General features: G+C 40.0%; 1 protein-coding gene across 3 annotated transcripts in view; it reads right to left on the bottom strand.

Moving 5' to 3' along the window:
* Positions 1 to 21,916, bottom strand: part of GABRA2 (gamma-aminobutyric acid type A receptor subunit alpha2) — a 100,717-nt gene extending 78,801 nt beyond the window's left edge. For all 3 annotated transcript variants that reach the window (XM_054723813.1, XM_008140270.3, XM_008140272.3), the window contains exons 1-2: positions 21,846 to 21,916; positions 19,227 to 19,342 (exon numbers count right to left, since the gene is read on the bottom strand). In XM_054723813.1, the coding sequence (XP_054579788.1) occupies positions 19,227 to 19,342; positions 21,846 to 21,916 (187 nt within the window). The remainder of the gene's footprint in view (positions 1 to 19,226; positions 19,343 to 21,845) is intronic.
* Positions 21,917 to 23,350: the final 1,434 nt, after the last annotated feature.

Genomic DNA, 23,350 nt, shown 5'->3' with positions numbered 1-23,350 from the left:
GGCAAAGGTGATAAAAATAAAATTAAAGATTATGAATGTATCAGTAATGCATTTTAAAAGTCAGTCATTGTTGAATATATAATTTAATTCAGATTAATGACAATTTGGAGCCATAACTGATAAGTAAAAAATTGTTGAATACATTTAAACTCTTCCATAAAAACTTTAAAGGAAAATAAATTCACATATAATGCATATAAACTATTACCCCTAGCTGGTAATCTTGTCATATAAAAATAAATTGAAATTTCTTTATATCTTGCTAAGGGCTCATAAATAAGATATTTTGTAGCTCTCATGTCACATCCTATCATATCTTATCCTACAAATGGCATATTATCACCTCAACGTAATGTCCATTCCTATACAATAAAGGGGTTTGTAAGATCCCATAACTTGGAATCAGAGAAATCAAAGTTTGCATCTGAGTTATACACTAATAATTCTGTGATGCTGGGCAAATTACTCAAATTGCATGTGCTGCAATTTGTTCACAGATGGGCTTCATAATGTCCATTCTTTACATCGCTTTTATAAGAAATAAATGAAATGGTGTCTGTATACTGTGCCTGGCACAGGTTAAACACTAAAAAACGGGTATATGTTTTACCAGCAATAGGAATTGTGTTAGTTTTATATTGTGTAACAAATTATTACAAACTTAGCAGCTAAAAACAATACCTACTTCTTAATGCATAGTTCTGTTGGTCAGAAGTCCAGCATGCCCTGGCTGGCTTCTCTGCTCAGAATCTAAGGCTGAAATCAAGGAGTCAGCTGGGCTGTGTTCATTTCTGGAGGTGCAGGGGAAGAATCAGCTTCCCACCTCATTCAGGTTGTTGGCCAAATTCAGTGGCTTGCAGAGTTCCTTGTAAAACTAAGGTCCCCCTTTTCCTTGCTGCCTCTCATGGCTCATGTCTGATGTCCACATTCCCTCCCACGTGGCCCCCTCCAGCCATGGAGACCCTCCTTCACGTCAAAATCCTTTTCTGTTTCAAATCTCCAGGACTTCATTTCTGACCACAACAACCAGAGTTAAAGGTCACATATGATTAAGTCAGCCCCACCTGGATAATCTCTCTTTCTTAAAGGCACAGTGCCGTATATTGGACTTCTGTTGGATTTGGGGGTCCTTAATTCTTGATTGATCAGACAAAAGTCCTGGAGAAAGATGCATCACTTGGAATGCCCGCTCTATCACAAAATTATTGTGAAACAATGGGCAAATCATTGGTCTTGAGCTCTTACTTTCTTACTAGTAAAGTGAGGATCATTGAATTACCTACTTCATAGGACAATTAATAAATATTAAATCACTAGAGGCCCGATGCATGAAATTCGTGCAAGAGTAGTCCTTCCTTCCCTCAGCTGCTGGCACTGGCTTGCCTCTGACACCCGGGACCGGGCTTCCCTTGCAGCCCTGGTCAGGAAGGTCATCCGGAAGGGCGTCCCATCTAATTAGCATACTATGCTTTTATTATTATAGATAGGTAGCATGCTTAGTGTAATACCTGGCACTCAAACCATGTTAGATATTATTGTTAATTCATTATGACTATTATAATTTATGTTATAACTAGCGGCCCAGTGCATGAAATTCGTATGTGGGTACGGTCCCTAGGCCTGGCCTGAGATCAGGGCCATCTTCCCCAGCTGCTAGCAGCCGGCCCCACCTCCCACCACCCCCACCCCTGGTTCCCCGTTCTCCATTGGGCCATTGGAGCCTGCGGGTGATTAGAGCCTGCAGGCTGGGGGCAACTCCTGCATTGAGCATCGGCCCCCTGGTGGTCAGTGTGTGTCATAGTGACTGGTTGTTCCACTGTTCAGTCCATTTGCATATTACCCTTTTATTATATAGGATTATTATATAGGACTAGAGGCCTGGTGCACAAATTTCGAGCACGGGGGTGTGTGTCCCTCAGCCCAGCCTGCACCCTCTCCAATCTGGGACCCCTTAGGATTGGGCCTAAATGGGCAGTCGGACATCCCTCTCACAATCCTGGACTGCTGGCTCCCAACTGCTCGCCTGCCTGCCTTCCTGATTGCCCCTAACCGCTTCTGCCTGTCAGCCTGATCACTCCCTATCCACTCCCCTGCCAGCCTGATTGATGCCTAACTGTTCCCCTGCCAGCCCAATTGCCCCTAACTGCCTTCCCCTGCTGTCCTGGTCACCCCTAACTGTCCTCCCCTGCAGGCCTGGTCACCCCTAACTGCCCTTCCCTGCTGGCCTGGTCGCCCCCAACTGCCCTCTCCTGCAGGCCTGGTCCCCCCGAACTGCCCTCCCCTGCTAACCCGGTCACCCCTAACTGCCCTCCCCTGCAGGCCTGGTCCCCCCCAAATGCCCTCCCCTGCCAACCAGGTCACCCCTAACTGCCCTCCCCTGCCAGCCTCATCACCCCTAACTGTTCTTCCCTGCTGGTCTGGTCCCCCCCCCCCCCCGCCCAACTGTCCTCCCCTGCAGGCCTGGGTTCCCCCAAACTGCCCTCCCCTGCAGGCCTGGTCCTCCCTAACTGCCCTGTCCTGCAGGCCTGGTCCCCCCCAACTGCCTTCCCTGCAGGCCTGGGCCCCCCAACTGCCCTTCCCTGCAGGCCTGAGTCCCCCCCAAACTGCCTTCCCTGGAGGCCTGGACCCCCCAACTGCTCTCCCCTGCAGGCCTGAGTCCCCCCCAACTGCCCTTCCTTACAGGCCTAGGTCCTCCCCAACTTCCCTTCCCTGCAGGCTTGATCGCCCCCAACTGCCCTCCCTTGCAGGCCTGGTCCCTTCCAACTGCCCTCCCCTGCTGGCCTGATTGCCCCCAACTGCCCTCCCTTGCAGGCCTGGTCCCTCCCAAATGCCCTCCCCTGCTGTCCATCTGTGGCAGCCAACTTGTGTCCACATGGGGGCAGCCATATTTGACCACATGGGGGCAGCCATCTTGTGTTGGAGTAACACACAAGTCAATTTACATATTACTCTTTTATTAGATAGGATATTCAATTAGATAACCTCTGAAAGACCACTGAAAATTTTAAAGAGTCCATATAAAACTAATAGTAGTTCTGCATGATCTCAACATTGAAAAACACTTTAGTCTTATACTACTCAGGCTTTTGAAGTACATTTTTGTAGTTTTTTGTACTGGTTTCTATCATGTTCATGTAGAGGTACTTCCAGAGCTTTCATTTTGACATTAGAATGCAGTGGCATATGCCCTACAAACAACATTCTTTTGTTCAACAACCATTACTCACAAAGTCCCCAATTCAGTAACAGCGAGGGCTACTGAATTAGTCCATTTCACTATGTTAATTACAAACTCATCCTAATGGTTCTAATTTTATGTGGTACTGAATTTAAGGCTCAGCACAACAACTGAAACCATATATCAATCAACACAGTTTCTGACAGGGATGACTCATTGTAAGGAATGCCAGAAGTACAAATCACTAAAATTGAAAGATAAAACTGATTGTTAAATGCCTAAACTGAGCACCCCAAATAAGTAGGCGTGCAAAGTACAGATGTGTCCATGTGTTTTTAAGTATATGATTGTTGGATTCACATACATAATCAATTGGTAAATAGTGAATTCTAGGTACTGTGCCAGGCACTGAGGAGACACAGTAACAAACTAGAAAGACATGGCTTCTGCGCCTCAGCCATTTACTTTCACTCTTCCCCACCAATTACTGTCACAGAGGTCTGAGATGTCAGACTAACACTTCAAAGACTATCTCCTCTTCAATATCTGCAGTTCAGGCTATGGCTTCCCAGCCCACATGCCAAAGCTCTTTATTCCTGGGAACTGGGAAAGAAGCTTTTAAAGGTACATCCAATCGGTTGTGTCAAAATAGCATAACAACTTCATGAAACACGCTAGGTAAGTTACACACAAAACACTGTTGCTGAATTATATATATTTTCAAACCAGATTTGACCAGGGTCACCAACATTCTAGTATATTATCTGTCACTACTGAAGATACGTTACAACCTGAGAAATAGGTGCTGTTTGCTAAGCTGCCAAATATCTCCAGTTCTTCTACTTCTGAGTAAACGGTAGAGTTGACTTCTCTGCCCCTTGAAGCTAAGCATGTTTATATGGCTTCCTTTGAGCAACAGAGTGTGAGCAGAAATGATGTTAGGTCACATCTGGGAAGAAGCTTCGAGTGATGAGATGGCCACATCTTTTCCCTGCCACAGTCACCAGCAATGTTTTAGACGGTGGATGTCCATCAGCCTGAGACTCTACGTGAAGACGATATGTAGGAGAGCCCAAACCCCACACATTCAACCTCAGTGGACAGTGTGGGTCATGAGCCAGATAAATGAGAGAGCAATGAACTTGATTGTTGTAAGCCAAGAGCAGTCACTGGTACATAAGCCAGTTCATTCATATTAATATACCTGGTAAACAAAAGTAGGTCTCCGACACTATAACAATGAAAGCCAGCTCGGAACAGTGATGCAAAAGCCCTTTTTTGAGGTTATCCAGGAAATTGCGAGTGAGATCCACTTGATAACAGACTGACCTTATTATACATTTTCCTTTTCATGTTGAATTAAATGGATACAAGTAAAGTACTAGGAGAGAATGGAGGAAGGCACCATCATTTCTATCCAGAAACTTGGAGATAGATGATTGAGTCCAGTGTTTGAACAACCAGAACCAAAATCAAGAATATTTGATGAAATGCAGATTCCTAAACCCAAACCCAAACCCAAACTGAAGGGATACTTGAGGATTTGTTAAACTTGTATTTAACATGTTATGCAAATGATTCCTTCATGGCCTTCATGAGAAATATTGATTTAGGGCCAGAGGCTGCAAAGTAATAAGGCTCAAGTGTGTCTTGTTTGAGAAGCACAAGATTTTGTTTGTTTTCATTTGGGTTAGGATTGTTTAGCCTTTAAAAATTAAGAACCGTCCCATAAAAAAAAACCAACATTTCCAATGACTTGTGAAAAATTATTGGAATATCTGGCAACTCTGATCTCAAATACTTATATTCCAATCATCAGGTAAAACCCAGCTCCCTGCACACAATGAAGGCACACTCCCCAGTTCTTCTGTCTCTATAATGTCAACTCAACGCATCCCTTTATCTGCCCTGCCCAAAAGAAGCATAAGGGTTTGGCTCCCTTATTCTGGTTTCTGGACATGGTTACACATACTGGAGATTATGTTCTGGAAAAATGAAAGTCATTGAAGAATGTTAAGCAAAAGAATTACCTACTCAAGTGTAATTAAAAAATAAAAATCTGGTCACATAGAAAATAGGATAGAGTGAAATTTATGTACTCAAATGTTTTATAGGGTGTTTTTTTTTTTTAGGGGTATGGAGGTCTTTACTATTATTTAATGGCCAGATAGATAACTTGACATGGACTAAATGAGATTTCTAGCTAAACGTAGAGGGCACCACCCCTTTAATAAGAAAACCGTTGCTTAGTTTCAAATTCTGTCATCAATTTAATTTCCTTTTCTATTTCTATCAGGAATTTTAGCCTGGGTCACCAGATCTACCATCATTAGAAGACAGAAATCCTCATTTCTAAATTTTTAAAGTTAATTATTTACTTAAAAGCAAGCTGGCCAATAAGATAGATGTCTGTGTATAAGAGGATAGCACAACTAGAATCAGGAGGCTAGAAAGGGGTAAAGATAATTGGAAAAGTTATTCTCAGATGGATTTTCAGCTCTTGCAACTTGACAAAGAGGAATGCCACTAACCATGCGAGGGAATGACAGTATGAAACGCAGCTTTAGGTGGCAAAATTCACTTTCTGGAAGTCTGAGAAATTCCGTGTATGAAAAAAACACAGTTCATCATTTGTCTATTCATCTATTCAACAAATATCTTGATTACTATCTACCTCCTAGAAGCATTAAACATCCCTGCGCTAGAGCAACACACAAGGAGTAACACATGTCTGCCTTTAGAGATCTTACAGTCCAATCAGTGGAACACGGAGTTACAAAAGAGCACAATGATTTGATGCCAAATGTAGTAATGGGTGATTTGTTCAATAGAAATGTGGTGTGTGTGTGTGTGTGTGGGGGTGCATATGTTAGTCATATAAGGCTGCTAGAAAGTAATAACACCTAAGCTAGAACCAGAAGAAAGAAAAATGTGTTCCCAACAGAAGCAATAGCCTGCCTAAAGGCCCACAGGCTAGCGAAAGCCAGACGCATTAAAAGATAAACACTGAAAGAAGGTCGGTGAACTCAGTCCCCTCGGTGCAAGACAGTGATATGTAGTGAAAGATGAGGTCCGAAGGGTGAACAGAGGCCAGAGCCTATATACACTACATTAAATTCTCCGGAGCGGATCCTGAAAGTGATGGGTGGTCACACAAGGGTGTTCATCTGGGCAATAAGGAGCAACTTTGCATCAGAAAACAGCATCAGGACGAGAGGTCATGCACACACAGATTAATGTTTGAGGTTAAGGAATGAATAAGGACCTTATTTTCTATTCATTTGCCGAGGGAAATCCTTAAGGTGGAAAGCAGTAAGAGTTAAAACTACAGACGCTTAGGAAGCACATATAAGAAGAGAGAAGAAGATACACAGGAACCGAAGAATGAAACAGATGAAGAATGGTAAAGGGACGCAGAATCGGGAGAAGGGAAGGGAGTTTCGAGAGGAGCTAGATCTCTGACGCCAAACAGAGCACTTACAGGGCCTCTTCTCTGCATTCCATTCCATTCGCTATGATGCACCAGGGGCTTGTACTTGGGCAGCCTTAGCCGAGTACCGCCTTGCTCCTCAGAATGGCCCAAGGACTAGCAGCATCAGCAGCAGCTGGGGGCCTATTGGACATGCAGCCTCGTAAGGTCCAGAGGGACAAACCAAATCAAAATCTGCATTGTAACCATCCCCACCTCGGCAATTCATATGCAATTCAACTTTTAAGTACTCTGGATGTATCATCTTATCATTGTCACTGATATTTTTCCTGTTTCAAAGCAGGAAATTGAGGCGCAGAGCGGTTAAGTAACTTTTCTGTTAGCATTAGTAGATCTGGTAGTATGGCTTGCAAGATAACTGACTGAACATCCAACCAATCTTCCTTGTAAGAAACCCCCAGTTTTGTTTAGGGCAGAAATGTGCCCAAGCCCAGGAAAAAACACTTCTTTTCTCAGATGCCCTCCTAGCAGGAAATAGCTATGAGACAGAGGTGAAAACCAGCTGCAGGTTCTGGGAAGGGGTATTTTTCTGATGAAATGAATGAATGGAGCTGGTGCCTTCTCTTCCTTTTACTCCAGGCTGGGTCATGGAGATGACAGCTAGAGCGGCAGCGGCCAGAACTAAACACTAAGGAACAAGACATACAGAAATAAAGAGTCTGGGTTCTTGATGCTGTCTTTTAGAACTCAGCCAGGACTAAGCACCTACCTCTTGACTTCTTTTGTTTGTGAGAAAAATTGATTCCCACTGAAATCACTGTAGATAGGTATGTTTCTTCCTGTTTCTTTCAAACACATCCTTAACTGATAAAGGCTACAATGATATTCTCCCATCACGTATATTTGTTATTCTATCCCAGTGTTAGGGAGCAAGGCTTCCTTTGTGCCCCACTGGCTTCCCTGTGCACTATAAAAAGTCAGTGGGATTATTGTGCCTTCTTCTAATGTCTTCGGACAGAAATATGTGAAGTGTCACACCGCCCTCTCTGAGTGGAGGGGGAAATTACGAAAACGACAGGTCACAAAACGGTTCCCTAGAGGGAAAGGATCTGATGAAGAGACATGTGCCTTCCGCCTAATCTAACTCTCATACCCTCTCACTTAAACATGCACCTGCCCACTTTCCTCAGCCGCTGATAGGTTTTGCTTAACCTCCCAGCTGTTCTGAGGCCGCAGGGGCAGTGGCGGAAACTGCAACTGCCCCCTGTGACTGGTGGCAGTCAGAGGTCTGAGTGTGACGTGCCTGTATTAGAAGATGTCACCAAAAATGGCAAAGAGTAGACTGAGTGTGGCAGCAGCTAAAGGAGAGTGACAAAGGCTGGCAATATCCGTGTAATAAGCAGAACTGCATCAAAATGTAAATATCTCCATCCTGAGTTAACGACTGGGTCCCATTGGAAAGCCTACATGACTCTTGCCCAGCCAGCGTGGCTCAATGGTTGAGCATTGACGTATGTACCAGGAGGTCATGGTTCGATTCCTAGTCAGGGAACATGCCCGGGTTGCCAGCTCGATCTGCAGTGGGGGACACGCATTCTCTCCCATTGATGTTTCTCTCTATCTCTCTCCCTCCCTCTACCTTCCTCTCTGAAATCAATAAGATAAAAATATTAGAAAAAAAAGGAAGTCTACATGACCCTCCGTGCTAAAGCTATGAGTCATAAGACCAGTTTGGTGGCAGCCAAAAACACCTTCAAGAGCCCTTCAGATTATCTGAGAAGCTTCAAAGAATGCAAGTTGGAATGGATTCTTCTACAGCAATATTCTTACTACTTCATCTTCCTGATACTCTCCTTTTAAGACTTCTGACACTGTCATTTTGGTTTATACGTTTTAAGAATAACAAGTCATGTTTGATATTTAATCTCTTTTAAATAGTGACATACTTTATTATAAACACTATTAGTAATATGTTTCTATTTACTATTTCCTGTTAGTTATCTTTGATCTTCTATGTGTAATGGTTATTAAGGCAAAAGCTACTCACAATGCTAAATGAATGTTCAGTTTTAATTTTTAGTGATCTAGGGATTTACTGTAAAGTTCTAATACAACATCCTTTAAAATGGCTCTACATTCACCCTTTCTAACATTTCACCACCTAAGCTACCCCATTTACTCTCTTAAGATCCTAAAGCTCCAACTCCTCTAATATGTGTTGGGCCATTCTTTTGCTATTCTACAAAGCACAGTCTTCAGCCTCACATTTTTTGCTTTGATGATTATTCTCTCACATGCCCTAGATAACTAATTAAATCTACCCTCCTATATTCCCCTCTACCTGACCTGAACACCAGCCTCGCAATTCCATTTTCTTTTAATTAAGACTTCTTCCCTCTTGGTATCCAAATTTTAATCTTCCTTGTAAATCTGCCTGGCATTTTAGTTCACTATTTTCTATCTTAAGAAATAGGAGAGCTGCTCCATGCAATCACGGTAACAAAAATTAATTTGTTCCATTTACCACAATTCTCTGACTATGGCAGATTTGCTTAATTCTATGTAAGAGCTTTTAAAAAATTCATATAATTGAAAAATTTTGGACTCCCCAACTCAAATTTCTGAGCAGTAATTCAGCATCTTTTGCTTCAACTCTAAAACCTTCTTGTGAGTACCTAGGAGTCAAGTGGAAACTTTTCATCTCTTTCTAAATGTCTCCCATGACATTGTTCCCTTTCTCCAACCACTCCTCCAATTCAGGCCTGGAGATCTCTTTGCCCAGGAAAGCTTTTAATACACACCATTCTAAAATGGTCCTTTCACCTTCTTAATGAAAGGCAAAGGCTTCCCCAATACTTACTAAAATACTTTTGATACCACTATAAAACATAATATAGATAATGGACTTGGGAATGCTATTAGGAGACATTTATAGTTCTTATCCTTTCTTCAACCTTCTTAACCTCATGACATATCTCTATTCCTCTACTCATAGAAGAAATTCACTGAACCACTCATTAGATCATATTTCTGAAATATTTATAAAATCTAGTAGACTTTACTAACCATCTCCATCAAATAGTTGAAAAGAGCAGTATCTTAATTTGGACATATACTTTTCTGTGAATACTAAATCAGAAGAAGAAAAACCTTACCTTTTTATTATGCTTTAAATCAAACTCACAATATGCTAACTGATAATATCTTCTGATACAGAAAGAATGGCCCCATACACATGACTGGAACAATCTTTGTGCTACATTTTGCATTCGTTTCCCTAACAGGGAGCTAACATTCTGAATGTTATTAAAGTTGTGTATAAAAAGAATGTTCTTATAACAGAATACTATATTTTTAAATTTTATCTGAAATCATTTTTTGTGTGTTTAATATGTTTTAAATATTAAAAAAAACAAGTAGAAATGTAAAAAAGATAAAACTTTACATCACTTAACTTATGTCAAATTAAGGTAAATATGACCTCATACTTTCCTACATGCCAGGTTGTTGTTTTTTAATTTTTAAAAAGATATAATAAAAACTTACAAAGATTTGAAAACTACTACCTATGATAAATTACTTAAAATTAGAAAACCCAATGGGGAATTCTAAGGGACCAATGTCTTATGATAAGTTGATTTCCCTAATTTGATGAGCTTCTACATGAAATCTTTTTGAATTTAAACATTAATTTCACTCTCTTCATTCCTTACTCTTAAATGATAAAATATGTACCTCAAGGGATGGGAGTATATCAAGTTAAAAACAAGTTTTCAGAATTCTGTTTTATCAGGAATATTAAAAATCCAAATACTTATTATATTACACCTCATGTCATTTATTTTCTTTATTGCATAGGACATATCTAGTTATTATTTAACTCGTCTGCAGCTGAAAACAAATTAAGAAGGGCAGAAAATAAGTTGTCCTTAAAAAGAGAACTGAGTAGTATCCAGAAGTTTCCATTGGGATTAACACTTACTTTCTTACCTCTGGGAATGCCACACAACACAAACACTCTCATCACCCCTACAGCAGACATGCTCTCTGATTGCTGTTTAGTTCCATAGATAGCACAACTCTCAGCCTGGCAGTAAATATACCAGAAATCACTCCCCATTTCTGGGATAAAACTTACAGTTCAATAAAAGAAATATAGGATGATTATACAATATTCTTAATTAAGAAGGGGGAAAAAATAAACTAAAAAAAGAAACTAATGTCTAGGACACTTAAAAGGCGGAAAAAGCCAAAATCTGGTGTGATATAAATTTCTGCAATGATTGGTTCTTATTCATCATAGTATTTAAAGTAGGACCCAGCCAATCTTTGGCCCTTAGTAAGAACCAGTTGAATAAATGAACTCTGCATATAGGAACAGAACTATATATGGTATAAGTAAAAGTGAATTCTTACTTTTCTAAACATCAATAGTATGTTCTTATAATGGGACAATGTGTTCTAGTGTTTCAAGTTACATTAACAATTATAGTGTATCTACCTTATCTGTCCTCCAAGGAAGGTCATCCCCTGGAGGCCATCACTACACGTTTCCATTGTTATATCCTACAAATGTCTGGAACATAGGAAGTCTTCAATAGACATGTGTTAGGAAACAGAATGCTAGAATAATTTCATTTGACTCCTTCTATGCTGATACATTGAAGAGTAATGAGTTACTGACTGGCCAAGCTGTTTACTTGGCCATGTCCCCTACTAACATAGATTTCTACAATATGATTGAGCTGTAGCAATAAAAAAAAAGAATACTAACACAAATGGATCAGTCATGCTTATGGTCCAGTTTATCCACTGTATGTTTAAAGAGGAGGAAAAACAAAAACACTTCGGTTGCACTTGAGTTTAAAATGCTAGAGGGCAAGCAATACAGTGGGTGAGGCATGTTGTACCTAAAGAAGCAAAAACAGCAATCCCTCAAAATTATGGCTGAGGGCAACACCTTTCTAGAGGCCAGGGTTGAGAGAACAAACTGCTATTAGCCAAAAATGTTTTAAGGGAAAAACAAAGCCTTAGTGTTAGATCGTTAAAACATAGGTAGTATGCTCTAGGTCACATACTTCAATGAACTTACTTGAATTTTGCTGGAGAGATGCTATTTGGGAATATAAATTCCACCAAGCAATCTAAGGCATAGTATTGCTTCCATGTACTCATTCTGCCTTTCCTGTGAAATAATTGCAAGCTACATATCTAGTTAAAACAACAAACTGAGAAAATGTTCTGCAAAATTACCTCACTCTAAACATTTCAGAAGTCTGTCTTCGTAAGGTTCTCTGATGAGGAGTGGGCAAGCAACACACAGCGTTAGTGAGGGTGTGCAGAAACACTAACATGTTCCTTAGTCTTGCCTTGAAATATTAGAAAGGATCCAAATATATGTGCATAACATTCCCATGTTGTGTGTGTGCATGTGTGTGAGTGCGTATGTGTGTGTATGTGTGTATGTATGAGAGTGCGTATTTGTGTGTGTGTGTGCGTATGTGTGTATGTATATGTATGTGTGTATGTGTGTGTATGTGTGTGTGTGTGCGCGCATGTGTGTGTATGTATGTGTGAGTGTGTGTATGTGTGTGTGTGAGTGTGTGCGTATGTGTGTGTGAGTGCATGTGTGTGTATGTGTGTGTGTGTGAGTGCGTATGTGTGTGCGTATGTGTGTGAGTGTGTGTGTGTGTGTATGTGTGTGCATGTGTATGTGTGCGTGTGTGTATGTGTGTGTGTGTGTGTGTTTAACCTAACATGCACTGTGATGAAGCCCATATGATTTCAGTGCCAGAGGGAGAGCCGCAGGCCAGGCGACAAAACTGAAGGAACGGACTGTGGAAGGCAGGCCCAGAGCTTCAGCCTCCCCCGGAGCACCCCACTGCAGGCAGCGAGTACCTTTCTTCTTTCTATGTTTCATGCTTTCCACAAAATAATTTTAAATAACTAGGAAATGACAAATGACTTGATATTAGTCATCTACACATTTCCTGAAAGCTATTTACACCCTTGTGTGAAATCACCCTAACGCATTTCCATTTTCTCACTCATCAAATAATCAAATGCGGCATTCCCATGACCTTTAGGCAAACTCAAGAGAGTAGAGAAGATCTGGTGGTAGGGAGTGAAAAAAATCTCTGAAAGTTTCCGATGCCAAGGCTTAGTCTGAAAATTATCATCCCATGAACACTTCTAGGAATCCCAGAAATCTAAGTCAGATGGGAAGATAGACCGGAATCGAGCTTTCTCATGCCGCTTGGAGACCATCGGCCCCAATCACAGCTGCTGAATGAGGTGAATCCCAAATATCACAGCTTTTCAAAGTAGCAGAGTCCCCAACACATTCCCTCCATCCGAGATTAGAACTTCTTGACAGTTCAGTCTCCTCCTTTGTGCTCATCCTGCAGCCCACTTTCCCCCTTTTCCCTCCTCAGTTCTTTAGAGAGATCACAGATCCCTCCAGATGCCTCAACCACCCCTCACCTCATATGATGCTGTCAAGTATCAGGCATACACCTGATACTTGACAGCATCATATGAGTTTAACGTCTCTAAAATCACCACTGATGTCTTATCATGAGCTTTTTTTCCTGTAAATATAACTTTGCTCTTACAGGTAAACTTATTATCATGAATTGTTGATGCCAGATTGTTACATGTCATGATAATAATTATAAAAAGCACTAAATATGTCATACCTCTTTTGTAATAGGTTTTGTTTACAGAGATTCCATAAATATACACAGGTGTGTCTGCCTAATGCAATTAATTGTATAAAGAAAGACAAACATCTCCTTTCTTTAAAAGTGGGTTATATGAGCTACAAGTTTATTATTTTTTGGGAGTCACAGCTGTTATAAATTAAGTGAAACAATGGGTGATGCCCTCTATTGCATTCATAGAAGGAGTAATGTAACGGGACCAACAATAACAGCGATGATATCAATATGTATTGAGGTTTTAGTCTGCATGTCAGAAACTGTCTGAAGGATCTCGATTTTAAAAAATTAAATCCAAGAAAACCAATGTCACATAATTTCCTCTCATTGTACAAATAAAGGAGCAAAAGCACCGAGAGGTTGAGTAACATGCAAAAGTCTTGCAGTTAATATATGGTGGCAACAGAATTGAAGTCCAAAGATGTTGGTATCCAGAGGCATTGATCATAACCATTATTTATAGAGTAATAAGATGTTATTTTGAGGTCAGACTCCTCTTAGGTTCTGGAAGAGATCAGATTTTTCTATATTATTTTTGCCACTGAATAGCCCATACTTTATTTTTATAAATTTGAGAGTAGTAAAATGCATAGAACATGTTAGCACACATCTCCCTATAGCCTGAGGATAAGTATCCAAGAGCGAAGTTGAAAATTCACCCTCAGCCACTAAGTCTATGATTGTACATCATGTTTTTCATGGCTTTAAGCTGAAAGATTCTTCCAGGTTTCAGAATATAAAATGAGAGAATGGGGTGGGGGAGGAAAAGGTTCTTCAAAACAGCTTTTGAAATGCAATTAAGCATGGTACTCAATCCAGATTTTCCAGACTGAATCTATAATTTAGATACCAAGCCTTGTCATTTCTAATAGTTGTCACTGTTTAGCATTGTGGATGTTAGCTGTCAAAATATACAAGGCCTGTCTACACATTCATTTTTCCAATGACCCCGTAAAATTCATCCAAAAAACAAATGTTGCTCCTTTCATTCAGCTAACAATTGGAAAGCCTTTTATGGAATAAAAATAGATGAGCCATATGATGAATTGTTAGCTCCAATGGCTAAAATGAAGACAAAAGGGGAAAAAATGATTCAGTTATTCGTTCTAACTAATCTGAATGTGTGGTCTTGGTAGATAACATATAAAGGCAAACCCATCTCAAGTTTCCAGGCTCACAGGGAAGTCAACCAAAAAATGCACAACACATACCAATATTTTCTGGTCAGGATTTTAAAGGATAGATGATATTCTCCTTGAAGAACTCTGCTATTCCTAACAATATAATACTTATCAAGTGTATGTCATAAGATGCTTTCTTAAGAATTTTAATTTCCTTGAGCCCCACATATTCCTGTGAGATATAAACAGAGTAAGAACTTCTCCTTCCATTTTACAGATGAGAAAATTAAGTCACAGTTCAGATAAGTGGATCATCGAAATCACAGCTTGTTCATGGCAGAATTACATCTCACATTAAATCAGGAGTCTGAGTAACAGGTGTAACAAAGATTCTAATTCACCAAGAACTCGGCCTTAAATATGTTTATATTAAGAGTGAATTTCTAATGTGGTAATTGAATGACAATCGCTCCATTTATTTTAAGAATAAGTCCTATAGTTGATTCTTTTCCCGGTAGCATACTAAAATAAAATTACATAAATAAATACAATTAATATTTATTCAAGATCTGTTCAATTGAGTGCTTACCAATGCTTGTGAACCAAACAAGAGGTGGGCCAAAATCCCTGACCTCAATGAGCCTCTATTCTAGCAAAATAGACAAAAATAAGCAATTGACATAACATTAATAAAGATATAAATTATCTTGTATTTATGTGGTTGGTCAGGATAGGTCTCATTGAGAAGGTGAGACCAAAGGGTGTCCAGGGAAAAGACTCCCAGGAATGTCCTGGTTGGTGTTCTCCAAGAACAGAAAGGGGCCAGTGTGACTGCAGCAGCAACAGCAAGGAGAGCTGTGTGAGGGGAGGTCAGAGGGAGAACAGAGAGGCAGGTCCTGCAGGCCCTTGGAGGCCAGCACAAGAAATCCCGGCTTAATTCTGAATAAAGTGGAAACCATTGCAGGGTTTTGAGCAGTTGAGTGGCATGATCTGACTTAAATTTTAAAGACCTATTATTAATCATTAAATATCTTAAAATTTTATCACTCAATATATTGCATAACCTTTGTTATATATTTGAATCCCAATTTCCCTTCCTTCTCTCAGAATAAAATACAATTATGTCCACATTCCCACAGAAAATACCAGCGCTCAGAATGTCTAAGTATCTTGTCGAGATAAGATCTAGTAAGTGGCACAGCCAGGTGAAAAGAATAATTTTTCTAACTCCTGGTCCAAAACTGATTGCTCTTTCTTATGTATTCATTTATATGAAACTCACAAAGGAAAGCAAATAATAATTGAGATTAATTACCCAAATTATTCATCAACAGAGATGCTCAGCTTGATATATTAAAATAGAATCAAGCCCATTTTTCCCTTATTAATTTCTGGGACATAATGATACAGTAATTTCCATGAACTTTCTATTTGGAATGACATATGAACATTCAGGCTAAGAATTTTGGATGCAGAAGTAACCATAATAATAATTTAAATTTACAACAGTACATTCAGAAAGTTTTTCAAATTCTTTTAGTTATTATTATTTATTAACTCTCTACTATATTCTAGTTGCTGTGCTAAATTCTTTGCATATGTCATTGTATTTGCTATTCATCAAAAACTTTTAAGAATATTACTATTAGTAATTTCCTTCTATACAGGACAAATGTGACCCAGAGAGGCTCAGACTGTTTAGTACCAGAACCAGGATTTTTCCGGAATCACCGCAGTCTAAAGTTCTCTTCACTAAGCAACACTACAATTCTGCAGCATGATGCTCAACATATCACTTCAACATGGTCAGCCAGATATGAGTAGCTCCATTTTACAGATGATTAACTGGTCACAGAAAAGTTAATCAAGCCATCAACATTTATTTTACGGCCACAATATGCAAATCAATATTTAGTTGCTGAGGCACACAGGATTTATGATACAATATCTTGCCTCAATGAGCTTGCAATCTTGTTAAAGTAACAAGAGACACATATAGAGGTAATAAATAATCCAAGAGAGCACATAATAAGTACCAAATGAGATATAGAGCCAACAACTGCTAAAGAATTTCAAGAGAGAGAAAATTGAATCTGGGTGTTTCAATTTAGTTATGAAAAATCTTTCGTAAAGAGGACTAGTGTTGAGGTGGTCTTTATAGGAAAGGTAAAATTGAGATCATCAGAGAGGATGAGGAAAAATAATTTCAGTGAGAGGTGGATAATATGACCAAACGCCATGGGAGAAGACTCAAATGGTAATCAAGGGAAAATGAACTGATGCATTTGAAGTGCAGGACACATGAGAGGAGAAACAAAAAATGAAACCAGAGAAGCAGACTGCAGAAAACCTTGATTGGCAACTTAGATATCTAAGGGAGGAGAGATAGAATAGATCTTTGTTGAACTGCTAGTGTGTGGCACCAGCTTTATGTATACTTTTGTTTATGTGATCCAATCATCAAACCTATGAAGCAGAAATGGAGAAATAGCATGGCTACTTTATATAAAACGAAGCAGAGACTGGCTAAGGCTTCGCTTTGGGTGTGGGTGGAGCAAAAACTTCAATCTAGATCTATCTGCCTCCAAGGCCAATATTCTGTCCACTACTCCTCATGCCATCTACTGAAGACAATGGGGAGCCAAGCAAGATATCTGATCAAGAGAATAGAGTGACATATAAAAGCATTGTAAGAATAAAAGAAGACAAATAATATTACCATCTTAGCTAATAATAGACAAACATGTAAATTGACCGTACCTCTGCTACGCCACCTGCCAATCAGAAGTGATATGCAAATCAACCAAACAAATATGGCGGCTAATTTGCATACACAGGCGCAGAGTGACAGGGGCAGGATGCTTGTGTTGTTGCGATGATGCAGGCGTTCTGCTCCACCCCTGGTCTCTCAGGGCCTCTGGGCAGTGTGGGAAGGCGGGGCTGGAGTGGAAAGAGGTGGCTCCAGGGCCTGAGGGGAAAGGGGCTGGGCCGGAGTGGAAAGGCGGTGCAGGCAGCCAGGGAAAGGAAAGCTCATTCTAGCACGAATCTTCGTGCATCGGGCTTCTAGTATGTATAATATCGGATAAAGTTTAGGGAACAAAAACACTAGGCAAGGAGATCCATTTAATCCATTGTATTAACACAAATAATATGATGACAGGGATCTATATTTGAGTCCTGACAATAGCAGTAAAAATGAATGTACGAGATATTACAAAATAAATATAAAGAGATAAATGGCAAAACCCATGTCCTGCAACAAGTAGTTTCTACTACCCACCATACAACCACAGTATCATTCTTTCTCCTAGAGCCTCAGAGACAAAAGCCAAGGTCTAGCTCAAACATTTTTGAGAGCACATAATTTATTTAAAAATAGTAAAATCTATGGCTTAGAAAAAAATATCTGCCTTGGTGCAATCTACCTCTCAAATGTCTATCATGAATTGTGAAAGCCTTATGCTAGGCATATTTCTATTGTATATGTTTGGCAATGGCTCATGGTCATGTATGCTAACATGGACAGTAGTACCTTATATTCGTGAACATTAGACATATTAATTACTAAGGAAGTATTCTGTTCCTTTCCGTTTTGTTTTTTTTCCTTTTGGAAAACTAAATGTAGATTAGTCAACTGAATTATTTGTGAGAGATACAATGTGTCATATTTCTGGTTATGACACTTCTCTCTTACAATGCAAGGTGCTTCTCAGGATTCAAATAAAAAACAAATAGCGATTAAATGGCATTTGTTTAAAAACAAGTTGTTTCTTTTCTGGCTTTTTCTGATCCCTAGATAATTAAAAACCATTCAGTTGCTAAATATATATAAAATTAACAACCACCTACATTTTTCAAAGAAAATATTTACATAAACATACAGGCACTTAGTTGATTGCTTTTCAAGGGATTTAATATTGCTAAGTTGCCAACCTGGTAATAACCAGGCTAACTATATAAATCTTCGATGAATATCAAGGGTTCAACTAATTTGTCTTAATTTTGAATTAATTGTTAAACTGAACATCCTCATAAGTACCCCACACATGTGGCAAATGTGTACACGTAGACATATATATCTCACGTTAGAAGGGATGAATAATAATATTTTGACTCAGAACCCCTACTCTCACCTAATCTCCTTAGTATCATCCAGCTATGCTGAAAGATAATTAAAATTTAACATATTAGCCGGGCCTAATTTTCTTTACCTTCATGAATAAAAATAGATTGTTTTTCTGAGGTGAAAAATGAATGTTTACATTTCAAGTCAAACTGTGCCACAGCCCAGTAAATGTAGGCCTACAGTTAACATATATGGAAAATGTCTTTGAAAGTTTCAGGAATGCCAAACCTGTGCTGCGTTTCAGAAATGCCACATGCTGCATAAGAAATAGCATCACAGAATCCTAAAAAGAGTATGTGTTGAAATACAACTCAGACACTCTATTATTTATGCAGCTTATTTTTGCATATCTGTACTGATATTAAAATGGGCATCTGTAAAATGTGGTGAGGGAAACCGAAGATGTTACAAGCATTTCTGCCCAATAATGTTACCCTTTAGCTTACTCTTAAGTTTACAAAACTTAGCTATTGTAAATGAACTAATTTAAAAGCTATTCACGCCAAAGGACAGGACTTACTTTCTATTGACTATCTTTTTTTAATACATGAAATGCACTTATACATAAAATGTATCAAAATATACATACTGACCTTAACTTCTAAAGGCATTATTTCATGAGAGTTTAACAAGAAAGTAAAAATCTTTTTACCTCCGAGTCCTGGTCTAAGCCGATTATCATAACCATCCAGGAGTCTGTCTAGAATTCTTGTAAAAATGGTGATGTTGTTTTCTGGCCCATCTTCTTGGATGTTAGCCAGCACCAACCTAAAGAGATAATTTTACAAACTGATATATAGATATATATAAATATATATGTTTTCTGCAAATACCAACATGCTCTTCTTTCTTGATTTGAATTTTAAGGCTCCCTATTAGTGCAACCCATTTTCCTCTTCTTTTCACTTCTATAAATGCCACTATGTCTATGGGGAAGGTAAACATGCTGTGGAAAATGGGTACTACTATTAAATACCAGATTATTAGAATGTTTGATGTCAAAATTTTTTCCAGATATCTACTACTCAGCATTGTGTGTGAGTTATCCCTTTTTTCCAACCCTAAAATCCATTCTCTAGAATATGTTATGATTGTAGATGATCACATGCAGATACTATTAATAATGTTATTCCAACTACAATAATCAAAGGGTCTCCTGAAATCATTCTTCAGTGATTCGAATATTAATTGAGAAAAACATTGCTTCCTTTGAGGCACTAATTTTTCTCTGTCTTCCTCATGAATGTCTTCCTTTTGCTCTTTATGTCTTTTTCTCTTTTAAAGAAAGATGATTTCCTTACTTTGGGTATACCTCCACCCAATGGCCAAGTGCAATACAGACATCAGGGGAACTCTGCTGGCTGGGTTCCAGGCTCTGTGCAGCCAGGAGGTGGAGGTGGGCTCTGAAAGGACCACAGCACACACAGGGAGCAGAAAGCCTTAGAGGAGATCCTCCTGCCTGGACTTGGAGGGGGCAATAGGGGTCCCCCAAAGATTCAGATGTCCAGCTATTTTTGTAAGTCTGTGTGTGGTAAATTTGTGGAAAGAACAAATGGTCTCGAATTATCACAGGAAAGAGGGTTAAAAACAGTGACTTTTCTCCATTATTTGTCCATCAGAAAGCCAGAGACCTGGTTTTGTGACATCCAGCAAATTGGTGCAGAAGCAAAGGATGTATAAAACAGAATGTCCCTTTTCACTGCCGTTTTCCCCAGAATGAATCAGAGATTTAAATTATTGGTCATAAATAAATAAATAAATAAATAGAGAATCGTTTATATAATAGAATAAAATACTGGCATGGGCATTACTGGTTAAATAGAGAACAAAAAACCAATAGAGAGAAATACAGTTAAGCTGAGGATTTTTAAAGATTATTAATTGATCACTTTTGTTCACTCCTTTAAAATAAAAGATTCTATGTAATCTGCATGCTGAGCAAGGTGTATTGTGTAAAATATTCACAGAGTCCATTTGCATTTAAATGATTATACAGCTAATAGTTAAAAATAGTCACAATACATCAAAAATTGGTAACCAACTTAAAATATTGTCTTGAAAGCAGAAAAACTATTAAAACACCGATATGAAGATAAACATTTTAAAATTATGTAAGCAAATTAGTTCATACCCTCCAGCCTCAAGCTTCTATATTGCCTTAAGCTAATTTTAAAACCAATCACTGAGATAGTCACAAAGTTCCACATAGAGATTTTCAGTCAAAAGTGTTTTTTAAGCACATGTTACAGTTTCTTTCTAAACCCAGTATTAAGATGTTAATGAGATATTCTCCAAGTAAAATAAGTCTTTGTAAAGAGATTTTTCTCTCAATTCTAGAAAATATTTTCATACTTGGACAACTGTTTGGACAGGAAAATGAAAAATTTTAAGGGAAATAGAGATATAATAAGGCTTATTTTTTTCTAAAATAAAAGGAATGGCTACATGAACATTTTTATGAATCTTATATTTTAAGTCCCCTGTTATTTTAAAAGCATACTAAAGGCAATAAATAAAAGATGCCCATTGGTGATAAACAATCAGAAAAGACTACAGCTATGATGAAGTTACTGAAAGCAATAAAAATGATTTCATGTTTGTAGAACATAGGCAAAAAAAAAAAAAACAGTTACATGTTTAAAGTCAGTACTCTTTATGGTAGTAAGCATTTTAAGAACAAAAGATATCCAAATGAATAATGTAAAAAGTTGATTAATAAATCAAGCTTTTATCTTATTGTTTGCGATTGTGAAGTTGTATACTACCTCCACCTAGAGGCTTACGGCTCACATATCATTTAGGTTTCTGTGTTGACTAAAAGAGCCAAGACCATTAAAAAAAAGAAAGAGAAGCAGAAAGGAAGAATGTAAGAAATAAATAAAGAAAGAAGGAAATATCAAGTTAACACTCAAATCATTTTAGTTTGTGCATTTTGTGTGGCTTAAAGGAAAACTGTTGACTTCTTCAATGAATGTTGGTGTTATGATATGCATATAACTTAACCTCTTCAATTCCTTGCAAGTACATGCCATCCAAAGGGTATTGTTTCCTTCGGTGATTTTTTTTTTTTAAAGACAATATTTCTGTTCACTTTTGCATTTATAGCTAAAAGCATGAAGCAGTGAACTTTTTATCATCTCTGCCACTGCATGGTTCAGTTTCTTGGTACAATCTTTTTCTCATTAGAAACAATACTGCAAAAAATACTCTAGCTTCTCAAAAGCCACCTTAACCCTGAAATAAAAAGAGTCAAATATAAGAAATGTCTCACCTGATTGGGTCCCACATCAAGAAAACCAGAAGCAGTAACTGCATGGTGTCGATGTTCAATTTCATCTTCATTGCAGCTCTTGGAAAGCCATGAAAGGAAACCAAAATACACTAACAATTAAATTCAGCCCCACCATCCAAAAGAGCCCCCAAAGACTGTCGTTTCAGTTGGTAATTGGATATACAGCTATGGAGGCTATTCCAGCGGAGTGAGTGTGTATGGTACCATGACTGAGTGAGCGAGGGTTGTATTTTGTGTGTTTTCTTCTTACTTCTTTCCTTTCCTTTTTTCCCCCCCTATTTATTTATTTATTTATTTATTTATCTATTTATTTTTGACAGGTGATCAAGTAATCACACTTTGCCCATCCTCAGCAAACACGGTCTTGTGCTCACACAGAGAGACATCTGAATAATAACACACGGGACCCTGAATTGACATAGGAGCTAGGGAAGAGTCTGCGTTGGAGGGGAGAATGCAAAGGGGGAGGAGAGATGGGCACTTCAAGCCACCATCCCCCTTAACCAAGACCACCCCCGCGACGAAGGCGAGAAAAGCCAGGGCGGCCGCCAGCCCACTTTTCCGATTGTTATTCTTTCCGCTACAGCGAGCCGCAGCCCTCGCACCTTCACTTCTTCACTCCCTCTCAGATAAAATAGCCTGAAGCGCCCTCCCTGCCCATCCACAGCTGCCAAAGACCACGTCTTGGAGGAGGCGGCCGGGTTCGGCTCAACTGCTGAGAAACGCGGCGTTGGCCAGCTGTTCGGGGAGCCCGGGACCAGCGCGCGGGCAGGAGCGCCAGGCTCCCGGGTGCAGCCCGGCCGGCAGGCTCCCGGGCGCGGCGGGCAAAGTTGGAGACTGTGAAAGAGCCGGGCGAACGGGCAGCCGGGCGGGCGTCTCGGACCGCACTGGACGTGCCCGGACGCTTCTCGAGATGGGTTCCGAAATTGTTTCTTAGATGGGCTCGGGAGGAGGGGGCGACCCGAACCTCCGCGGCTCCCAGGGCGCAGGGGGGAGAGAGTGCGGGAGCTGAGGCGTGCACGGGAGGCAAAGGCAGAGGGAAAGAGGGTCCCTGTGGGGATCAGCGTGGGCGACCTTACCTGGAACCACCAGCAGACTTGAGTGCTTTTCCTCCCGGTGCTCTGATCTTGAGCAGATAGGAAACTTGAGAGAGCAGAGAGCGCGAGAGGCTGGCTGTGGCAGCCCAGCGAGCCGGAGCGAAGGGCTGGTGGGAGCCAGAGCGGCGCGAGGAGCGGCGGCGGCAGCGGCGGCGGCGCAGGAGTAGACGGCGAAGGCGTCCGTAGTGGCGCTGACGGGCGGAGGAGGAGGAAGGGGAGGAGGGGGGAGCGCTGGCAGGAGCGGGCGGGGCGGGGGGTGGGGGCGGGGGGCGCGCGAGCGGAGGCGGCGCGGTGCGCGCTGGCAGCAGCGGGCGCGAGCCCCAGCCTGGAGGAGGAGGAGGAGCCAGGCCCCGGAGGAGGGCTAACGGAGATCCAGGGCAAGTGAGG

This window comes from Eptesicus fuscus, chromosome 2 (assembly GCF_027574615.1).
Source record: "Eptesicus fuscus isolate TK198812 chromosome 2, DD_ASM_mEF_20220401, whole genome shotgun sequence".
NCBI lineage: Eukaryota > Metazoa > Chordata > Mammalia > Chiroptera > Vespertilionidae > Eptesicus > Eptesicus fuscus.
This window is presented reverse-complemented; position numbering and strand designations above follow the sequence as displayed.